The sequence below is a fragment of the Telopea speciosissima genome, chromosome 10, assembly GCF_018873765.1.
Source record: "Telopea speciosissima isolate NSW1024214 ecotype Mountain lineage chromosome 10, Tspe_v1, whole genome shotgun sequence".
In the NCBI taxonomy this organism is placed as follows: domain Eukaryota; kingdom Viridiplantae; phylum Streptophyta; class Magnoliopsida; order Proteales; family Proteaceae; genus Telopea; species Telopea speciosissima.
This window is the reverse complement of record NC_057925.1, coordinates 41,194,265-41,205,426: the sequence shown is the minus strand read 5'-3', so window position 1 is coordinate 41,205,426 and position 11,162 is coordinate 41,194,265. Positions and strand designations below refer to the sequence as shown.

The 11,162-nt window shown below is 40.2% G+C and overlaps 1 protein-coding gene across 1 annotated transcript; it reads right to left on the bottom strand.

Moving 5' to 3' along the window:
- Positions 1-1,388: 1,388 nt before the first annotated feature.
- LOC122643573 lies at positions 1,389-2,111 on the bottom strand. Its single transcript, XM_043837186.1, has one exon. The coding sequence runs from the start codon at positions 2,109-2,111 to the stop codon at positions 1,389-1,391; it is 723 nt and encodes a 240-aa protein (XP_043693121.1).
- Positions 2,112-11,162: the final 9,051 nt, after the last annotated feature.

Sequence of the window (11,162 nt, the reverse complement as noted above, 5' to 3'; positions counted from 1 at the left end):
ACCTTGTTATGGAGGACCTCGTAAAGAGAGCGTCCTTGTAACACAGGGGTGGGAAGACGATTGATTAGGTAGGCAGCAGTTAAAACACATTCGCCCCAAAATTCAATTAGAATATTTGACTGAAACCGAAGGGCTCGAGCAATGTTGAGGAGATGACGGTGTTTGCGTTCCACCACTCCATTTTGTTGAGGGGTGGCAACACAACTGGACTGGTGTAAAACATCCAGAGATTGTAGATAAGCAGAAGTGGAATTATTAAAAAATTATGAACCATTATCGGACCTAATGCATTTAATGGTAGCATTAAACTGTGTGTACCATGGCAAAAATTGTGGAATTAAAAAATTGACTTCAGTTTTAGATGCCACAAGATATAACCAAGTGCAACGGGAATGATCATCCACTATAGTTAAAAAATAACGAGCACCAGATAGTGAAGTAGTCCGGTAGGGTCCCCAAACATCAAAGTGTATGAGTTCAAAACAAGAGGAAGAAGATATCATACTACTAGAAAAAGGAAGTCGAGTTTGCTTAGCTAGAGGACAAACTGTGCATGCACACTTATTAGTAAAAGAAATATCAGGGTTGGAACGATGCAGGGAAGACATGGATGTAGAACCCAGATGACCTAACCTCCAATGCCAAAGATCAAAGTGTGTTCCAGAAATAGCCGCCGAAGCAAATGGAATGGCTGGGTCAAGTATGTAAAGACCACCATGCTTACTACCCATCGCAATAGTCTTCTTCGAAAATGGGTCTTGAAAGAGACATGAATCATTAGAAAAGGTGACAAGGAAATGTGAAGAAGTAGTGAGTTTACTGACAGATAAAAGGTTATACTTAAAGGAGGGAACCAATAAAACATTATCAATTGTAAAACCAGGTAAGAGGCAAATGGAACCAAAATGAGTTACCAATGCAACGGAACCATTAGGTAAACTAATGGGTAGGGAGGAAGGACATTCTTCAAGTTTATGAAATAAAGAGGCATCAAATGAAATATGAACCGTCACAACCGAATCAATGATCCAAGAAGGGCTAGAACTTGGGAGGTTACTTGCCATATTGACCACATGATTATTACCAGGCGGAATGAGTGCTAAGAGGTGCTGTAACTGCTCGGCTGTGAGAGTAGGTGCACTAGTAGCATCAGTGGTGGCAGCAGCAAACCGTGACATAGAAGAACGAGAAGAAGAAGCACCATCATCAGATCGCTTGGCCTCATTGCGCTTGGTCCACCATTCGGGATAGCCATTTTTCTTAAAACAGCGGCTGTCAGAGTGGCCATCTTTATTGCAATATGTGCAATGATACAATGGTTTGATAGATGAAGTCGACTGAGGAGCACAAGTAATGGCAGTAGGCATTCGGCCAACAGCCATCGCAACCTAATCAGGGACTGTAGGGCGCACAAGATGAAGGGAACGTTGGCGTTCCTCTTGAAGTAACAGTGCATATGCCTTGTTGATCGAAGGCAGAGGATCCATGAGAAGTATCTGACTACGCACAACAACATATGAATCATTCAATCCTTGGAGGAAATCCATCAAATAATCAGTCTCCAAAAAATCTTGGAGAGGTTTCAAGGCTCCACAAATGCAATTCGGCAGTGCCCGATATGACAATAATCCATCACGATAACCCTTGACAGCAGTATAATAAGAAGACAACGAATCTGTACCCTGAACATGGGTAGATAAGGCACGGCGTATCTCGAATATACGCGGAGCATTTTTTGGAGAGAATCGCTCGCGAAGATCAGTCCACGCAGAGAATGTTGTATCATGCCACAAGATGCTATGAGCTATGGAGGAAATAGTCGAATGGACGATCCACGATCGAACCATACTGTTGCATCGCACCCAATGAGGGTGATCTGGTGAAGAGGGATCTGGGCAGCAAAGGGAACCGTCCACAAAAGAGAGTTTGTTCTTGGCTTCTAATGCCATGATCATGGCCCGGTTCCATGTTGGGTAATTGTCCCCATCAAGTGGTGGAGAGACCAAAGCAGCCCCCGGCTGATCTGAAGAACGCAGAAAATACGGTGAGGAAGGAGATAAATTGGAAGAAGGAGCAGTGGCAGCCATTGCTGCAGCAGGCGTTACAGCCATGGGGTCGTCTTCCCCAGGCATATTGGGAGAAGAAAAAAAAGATCGGATCTGTTAGGCTGATACCATATTAAACTTTGGAATACCAAAGTGATTGTCCATTGATTTGTGTAAAGAATACAATGAATGATATATACAAAATACAATGAAGATATGGGTGTAACCTACCTAAAATGTACAAGTAAGAAAGGAAAGCAAGATATGTACAAGAAGAAGGTGGTAGGTGAGGTAGGTGAAGGGGTATTATCGTAAGACAATCCTTGTAAAGCCACCATCGAAGAAAGCAGCCCCTGCAAAAATTGTGAGGCTAGTGACACCGGTGATTCTGCTTAAACCCGAACCCAAACCCTCGATCTGTTCACCAAAATTTGTTCCACCGGAGCCCATCTGCCCCATCAATCGCCTTGGTGTTGGAATCCAAACCCCAAAATCTCGGGTTGATCAATGGAGAAGAAACCATACTTTTTTGGTCATTAAATTTGTCCAATGAATCACCACACATGTTAATGTTGGAGAGTGGCTTCCCTCACACTCACACCAGGAGAAAATCATCTACTCCCACATCCTTTCAATCGACTTGCAGATTTATTTTTCTGAGATGGGGCAAACAGAAACAGATAAGAGGCATTAGCTTACTGCTTCATGTTCGTTTTTAAGTTTTTTTTTTTTTAGATGGGATAAACTATGCTCATTTTTTACTTCTGACGAACTGCCTGCAAATGTACATGTTTTGAAATCGATTGCTCATGGAGTGGATTCTGGGTCTAAACAGGGAAGTGCAACAGAAATGTTTCAGTCCAATAGACAAATTTGGGGTTTCAAGTGAAAAACCTTCCAAGGGACGCGACATTTCCTAATACCTGAACCTCTTTCACCGTTCCCCTCGAGTTGCTTAACCTCAAAACCTTTGCTGTTGTGCGAGGCTCTGTTGAAGGGTTTGATTTTTAGTTTTGGAGGTTTGATTTTAGGGTTCATCTTCCCCAAATGGCTTAGGGTTTGTTTTCAGGTTCAAAACCTAAACCACTTGGAGAAGATAAGGGCATTTTGGTCATTAGATACCTTAAAACTAACATGTAACATTCCAAATTAACGGCAGGGACCAAAGTGCTACAAGGTTTTGAAAGTAGGGGGAGTTTGCAACTAGAAAAGTTGTAAGGGGGCATTTGGATAAATGGGCATTTTTAGGGGGCATTTGGATAAAACCTTTTTTTTTGTTTTTTTTTTAATTTTTCTATTTAATTAATTTTTTATTCAACATTTTGTCCTCATCGTTCTTCTTTGATAGATCATGATTCTAAGGCTGCGTTTGGTAAGGCTACATTTGGTAAATGTCTGAACAAAGAATGCCTGTTATTGACTAGAAACGTTCTTTGGCATTTTTGGTTTGGAACGGCGTTCTGAGACCGAAAATGACTGTTTGGTAACGGTCTCAAGAATGTCGTTCATAATGAAAATGGTGTTTGGTATAATCTGTTCTTCCCTATTTGATATTAATTACAATAATGCCATTTCCTTCTAAATTATACCAAAAAATACTTGTAAAATCATTTTCTCTCTTATCATCCTAGCATAAAATTAAAATATCTCATTAACATAACCAAAATAATTATAAAAACATATCAAATTTCAAAGATGCCATTAAAAATTGGGTTCTTGTGTGGATTAGTTCCATAACTGACTATGCTATGAACATTTAAATAAAAAGGGCCTTGGTGGATTCGAACCACCATCCCCTTGGAACATGCTCATGTTCCAAGTACTCTACCAATTTGAGCTAGAGACCCATCAAGTAGTATTCAATTAGTGGAGACAAAAGGGTATTTCAGCAGCTAAGATGAACTAGGGAAAGAAGCACTCAACAGATGAATGTCCCTTTGTTACTAAACCATTCATTTAAGTGGTCTGGATATATGGATAATTAATGAGTAGAAATATCACCACCCATTGAAGTTTGAATTTTGAATTTTGAACAATCCAAATTAAAATTTAACAACCACACCCCAAATCCCAAAACACACACAGACACACACACACACATAATTAATGAGTAGAAATATCACCACCCACTGAAGTTTGAATTTTGAACAATCCAAATTAAAATCTCTTTAACAACCACACCCCAAATCCCAAAACACACACACACACACACACACACACACACACACACATCTTGATGACACTCAATGATGCCAAGAACCTTCTTTTCCATGGCATCCAGTGTTTGCAAAAGAAAGCAAAGTTTTAAGATCCATAACTCATTCCCATTAGCATCACAAGGACTACTACTGATGACAAAACCACTCATAAAAGTTCCACTCACTCAATGGATGATACAAGCATCAACCAAAATCCACCTAATTTGAACAGTAATCAGAATATGCAAGGAAAATCACCATTCAGTGTGAAAAAATATAAATGTTAATACACAAAAAATTATACTAAAAGCACAAATTCAGGTACAACAGTGCCTTCAGTTTTTAGGTCCAAAGACCAAGTGCATCCTCTTTCCTAAATTTTTCTTCCAAAAAGAAAACAAGATGCATTTAGTTTTGGAACCAGGAAACAGTTCCTCTTGTCAAGGCAATAGTTTTTCTATTGAATATTGGCTTTAAAACAGAATTCTCTAAAAGTTAAATAAAAAGGGAATAATTATAACAAGAACAATAGCCAATACAGCCATACACTCTCAGATAGGCATTCCATAAGGTTTGAGCAAAAAGTAGCAAGGGTTTCTTCACTGGAGGAGGTTCACTGATGCAGTATCGGATATGGCTGATCGGGTGGACCACGATCGCAACCACCCCAAAGAGCTTAGGCGTTCCACACGGGCGCGCCAACTGTCCCAACGCCTTCGCCACGTCACCTAGGCGCCACATCATTCCTTGGAGCACAAGATATTGGGGCCTAACATATCTTTAGATTTTAGAATATTTACCTTCCTATTTATTAGTTTCTATATGTATGCAGGATTATTGGCTTTCCTATTTACTAGTTTCCTTATGTGCTTAGGATCTTTATGTAATGCAACTTGGGTTGCAAGTTTTAGTAGTTTAGGAAGGTTTCCATTATTTCTAGATTTTATTTTTCAATCTTACCAAATATTTGTAACCAATTCTTGGGCTATAAATCCCCAACCATGGAATGGAATTGAGAGAGATTTGAAGAGAATTATTTGTGCAGCCTTGCTCCAACCGATCCTTGAAGAGATCGCTCCTCCTTGGCCTTGAAGAGCCACCCTTGGCAGCCTAGAAGAGCGCCACCCCGCGCATAGAAGAGCCACAGCTCCTCACCACCATCACCTCCACTGTGCCACCTTCACACTCCCACCATTCCATCTTCTTTCCCCTCTCATTCTCACCAGTCCACGTTACCCCCTTCCATCTCTCTCTTTCCACATTACCCTTCCATCTCTCTCTCTCTCACGTTACCCATTTATCTCACCAGCCCTCACATGCCCCATCACCACATAAAATATCAAGCCTTCCACCCCTTTATCATCGCATGTGTTAACAGCCCGCCTTCTCAATCTCTCTTCCATTGAGCGATCCTAGATCTCTAGAGGAGATCCCCCATTATTTGGTATCAGAGACAGAACAAAGAGAAGATTGTTTTCATGGCACCACGCCATGGAGGTCGTACAAGTCCCGTGGAGGACATCAATACAAGTGAAGTTCATCCGGTGGATGATGTTGTAGACAAACGAATCATTGTTCAGGTTGATTTTCGTAAACCTCCAATTTTCGATGAGTACCAAGATGAGTACATCGATGAACACGGTGGTTTCAAAATTCTTGAACCAGATTTTGTTTCAAAAGCATAATAAGATTTCTACCCGTATCACGAGGAGGTAGCCACGCTCAACTCATATTACCAAGAAATGCACAGTTAAGTGATCCGATGCATTAGCACTATTAGTGCGTATGTTAACCCGTTTTTGAAGGTGATGACATTGCCATTTGAATGCCAATTTCTTCAAGTCATCAACAATGAAAATAGACCAAGTTTGGTTTCATCTTCAGAGAAAGTTTTGTTCGAAAAATTTGATGCGAGAAAATGGGATCACATTTGTGTTCCAATTTTGTTCGTACCTGAGATATGCAAGTGTCTTTGTACAATCAACCACACCGAGGTACATTTCAAATCATTTTCGTTTGATCCGGGTGGACGACGAACACCATTGATCGGAACAAGAGTTCAAGGACAAACTTTTCTTAAACCAGGAGGGAATGATGCAGTATCGGATATGGCTGATCGGGTGGACCACGATTGCAACCACCCCAAAGAGCTTAGGCGTTCCACACGGGCGCGCCAACTGTCCCAACGCCTTCGCCACGTCACCTAGGCGCCACATTCCTTGGAGCACAAGATATTGGGGCCTAGCATATCTTTAGATTTTAGAATATATTTTAGAATATTTACCTTCCTATTTATTAGTTTCTATATGTATGTAGGATTATTGGCTTTCCTATTTACTAGTTTCCTTATGTGATTCGGATCTTTATGTAATGCAACTTGGGTTGCAAGTTTTAGTAGTTTAGGAAGGTTTCCATTATTTCTAGATTTTATTTTTCAATCTTACCAAATATTTATAACCAATTCTTGGGCTATAAATCCCCAACCATGGAATGGAATTGAGAGAGATTTGAAGAGAATTATATGTGCAGCCTTGCTCCAACCGATCCTTGAAGAGATCGCCCCTCCTTGGCCTAGAAGAGCCGCAGCTCCTCACCACCATCACCTCCACCGTGCCACCTTCACACTCCCACCATTCCATCTTCTTTCCCCTCTCATTCTCACCAGTCCACGTTACCCCCTTCCATCTCTCTCTTTTCACATTACCCTTCCATCTCTCTCTTCCCACGTTACCCTCTCCATCTCTCTCTCTCTCTCACATTACCCACTCATCTCACCAGCCCTCACACGCCCCCTCTCCACATAAATAGGAATGCTCTGGGAAATCAGAATTAAAGATCCATGGAAGGATTGCATGTGAAAATTGAAGAATTAAATTAATTTTCATGAAGGAAAATCAGAATTGGTTCTCTACCATCTATAAATGTTCTGGGATTAATCACTGGCATTTTTGCAACAAACTGCCTGATTGCCCAACCAACTTATCAAGAAACCCTCTCACTGCAGTTTTCAATTTTCTTGAAACATTACAGCGTTTCATCTGGAGTCCTGAATCTCTCGTACGTGAAAGTACTAACTTAATTCAACTCTACACAAAGAAAGGAGAACCGATTAAGGAAGTTTCATTTTTACATTGTGAAGCGAAGTCCAATGGATAGTGAATTATAAAGTAGAGAAAGGAAATTGATGGAAAATTCATATCAGAGGATTGAATAGGATTTATTGGAAATACAGTGCAAAAATTATATGTAGTTCTCTAATCCTCATATTGTTATAGGGTACTTTAAAACTTCCCAACCAATGGAAAGGAGAAAACAATTACCTTGAAACTAAGCTCCTCTTCCACTATGTAGCGATGAAGAATCCTTTTGCAGCAAACAGGTAGGCAACGCTTGCACAACGACGATGAGACGATCTCCTCCAATTCAATACCTTAGGTTTCCACAACCCTAAAACCCTCACAAAGAGCAAAGTGAGCAAGAGTGAGTGAGGGTAGAAGAAGAAGACGGTGAGACGCTGATTCAGGATATTAAAATCCAAATAAAAATCCAACACAAGCTAAACTACAGATCGATGTAGCAACAGTAAAATCCCTAAATCCATGCAAGGAAAAATCAATTTTGCTCAAGAAACCCCTAAAATCCATACCTTTTCAAAACCATAAAAAAAAACTTCACAAAATACATACGATCGAGAGAGAGAGAGAACGAGAGCGAGAGAGAGAGAGAGAGAGGGAGAGAGCGAGACACAGAGAGAGGGAGAGAGAGCGAGAGAGAGATGCGAGAGAGGTTGTTCGTACCTTGAAGCCCTAGTGGAGTTGCAGGTTTTCGGTCGCCTCCTCTTCTCCTTCTCTTCCCCTTCGTTTTTTCCCCAATGATAGCTTTCCTCAAGAGTCACGGGCTTCGGGCTTTTCCTCGATAATGACGTGACTTGTCGTTCTCGTTCTTTAATAAAAAACAAATCGTCAAGCCAAAGTAAATTCATGGTTTTTTGTTCTCAAAGAACGAAAAAACGGTTTTGAACGCTGTTCAAACATTTACCAAACGTAAAATGTCTGAACAAATAACGGTTGTTCTTAACTAGAAACGTTCTTTGGTGTTTTTGATCTGAAACAGTGTTTTGAGACCGAAAATGACTATTTGGTGACAGTTTCAAGAATGCCGTTCAGAACGAATATGTGTTTGGATGAATGTTGTTCTTGAATAAGGTGGATCAGAGCACAATAGTCGATCTTTAGGAAGAAGAAATTGGAACTTCAAAACCCTAGGGATTTCTAACTGATTTGCTGGAAAAAGTTGAAAATGGATACCTGAAAGGAACTTCAGTAGCTCCTAGTTGTTTGTCTCGGCGACAGTGGTGGTGGTGGTGGACCAAAGTGAAGGTTGGAGGCGGGCATATGGGTTCCGGTGGAGAATGGCATTTGGGTTTTTTGACGGTGAATATTCTTTCATTCCCTATGCAGAACACATAGGTTCCGAAAGGCAGAGAGAGGGAGAGAGAGGGAGAGAGTGATAGAGAGAGGGAAAGAGCGAGAGCGAGATGCAGAGACTGGGAGAGATAGAGAAGGAGAGAGAGAGATGAACAGAGATAGAGAGAGAGAGAGGTAGAGAAATCGAGAGAGAGATGAGAGTACCTTGAGAGGAAGCTCGCGTAGTTGCAGGTTTCCTTCTCTTCCCCCTTCTAACCGCAGCGGCCTCTGAAAGCTCAGATCTCACAATGTTGAAAAGCCATGAAACCTAATCACGGGTTTCCTTGATTTTTTGCTTGATAAATTTGTTTTTGTTCTTTACAGACCATTCTTTGATGGAAAGATTCCTTTGGTTCGTTCTAAAAGAACGAAAAAATGAACTGGCATGCCAAATGTTTTTTCGTGTTTTTTTGTGCTAAAAGAACAAAAGAACTGCTCTGAATGGCGTTTAGACACTTACCAAACACAGCCTAAGTATTGGTATCGTATCGCCCGTATCAGACGATACATACCTATTTTGCTAGTCATCGATACCGATACCGTGCCAATATTGTATCAGTAGCATGGTACAGCCAAGGGGTAAAATGGTCAGAAACTCATTTTTAAGGCGACTCAGGGGTGATTTATCTAATACAGTCGATCCAGGCCGATGCCATATCGGTATTGTATCAGTTTTGCAGGTTACCGATACCCGTTTTGATACCGTGCACTAAAACAAATGGAGTAAAAAATGGGAGAGAGAAGAAGTGGGCGGGTGCTTTCATTTTTTCTATTTTAATGACAAAAATAGTAAAAAATAGAAGAAGAATGCTGGGTTAAATAGATTAGCAGGTCACTAGGTGAAAAGGAAGGGGAATCTGGGTATTTAAAAAAATGAGGGTAGAAAGAGATGTAAAAGTTTAAAAGAAGGATAGTTTCAAAAAAGAAGTTTAAGGTAGGGTAGTTTTAGTAAATATAAGCTAAGTGTAGGGTAGTGACAGTAATTGCCCCTTTTTTTGTGGGAGAAAAAATGTTGCTTGGTTGCGTGGGTAGTGCATATTCCATGCAACCACTTTTACAATTCGTTGGTTTGAGATATTGTGATATCTGTCATATCTATCATAAGATCAAGCGGTAAAATGGTCTGAAAACTCATTTTTAAGGCGATTCAGGGGTAATTTTGTCTGATACAGTCGATCCAGGCCGATACCATATCGGTATTGTATTAGTTTTGCAGGTTACCGATACCCATTCAGATACAATGCACTAAAACTAATGGAATAAAAAATGGGAGAGAGAAGAAGCGGGAGGGTGCTTTCATTTTTTACTATTTTAATGACAAAAATAGTAAAAGATAGAAGAAGAATGGTGGGTTAAATAGATTAGCAGGTTACTAGGTGAAAAGGAAGGGCAATCTGGGTATTTAAAAACAAGAGGGTAGAAGGAGATGTAAAAGTTTAAAAGCAGGGTAGTTTCAGAAAAGAAGTTTAAGGTAGGGTAGTTTTAATAAATATAAGCTAAGTGTAGGGTAGTGATAGTAATTGCCCCTTTTCTTTTTTTTTGATGGGAGAAAGAACGTTGCTTGGTTGCATGGGTAGTGCATATTCCACAAAACCACTTTTAAAATTGTTGGTTTGAGATATTGTGATATCTATCATATCTTTCATTAGATCAAGGGGTAAAATGGTCAAAAAACTAATTTTTAACTCAACCCAGGAGTAATTTTGTCTGATATAGCCGATCCAGGCCAATACCATATCGGTATCATATCAGTTTTGCAGGTTACCGATATCCGTTCCAATACCATGCACTAAAACAAATGGAGTAAAAAATGGGAAAGAGAAGAAGCGGGCGGATGCTTTAATTTTTTACTATTTTAATGACAAAATGGTAAAAAATAGAAGAAGAATGGTGGGTTAAATAGATTAGCAGCTAGGTTACTAGGTGAAAAGGAAAGGCAATCTGGGTATTTAAAAAAATGAGGGTAGAAGGAGATGTAAAAGTTTAAAAGCAGGGTAGTTTCAGAAAAGAAGTTTAAGGTAGGGTAGTTTTAATAAATATAAGCTAAGTGTAGGGTAGTGATAGTAATTGCCCCCTTTTTTTTTGGTGGGAGAAAGAACGTTGCATGGTTGGGTCATGGGTGCATTGGGATTTTACTCCTCTCCATTTCTCAATCTATAATTTCTTGTAATTTCCCCTCTGCTTGTGCAACACATGGCATTGTATAATGTAAGTACCGTGGTCCTCGGGATGAGGGTTCCTTAGCCTTATGGGCGACATGGGTTTGATATATATATATGGATGGATAATAGATAATATTGTCAATGTATAATATTGATAAATGGGGGATTAGGATCATGCATTAAAATATGCTAATATAATGTGAAGTCGCCACCTAGGGTTAGGGCCTAGGACCCATTAAGTGTAGCCCTATCCGTTGTGAACGGAATCGGGTTACATGACTCCATATGGTC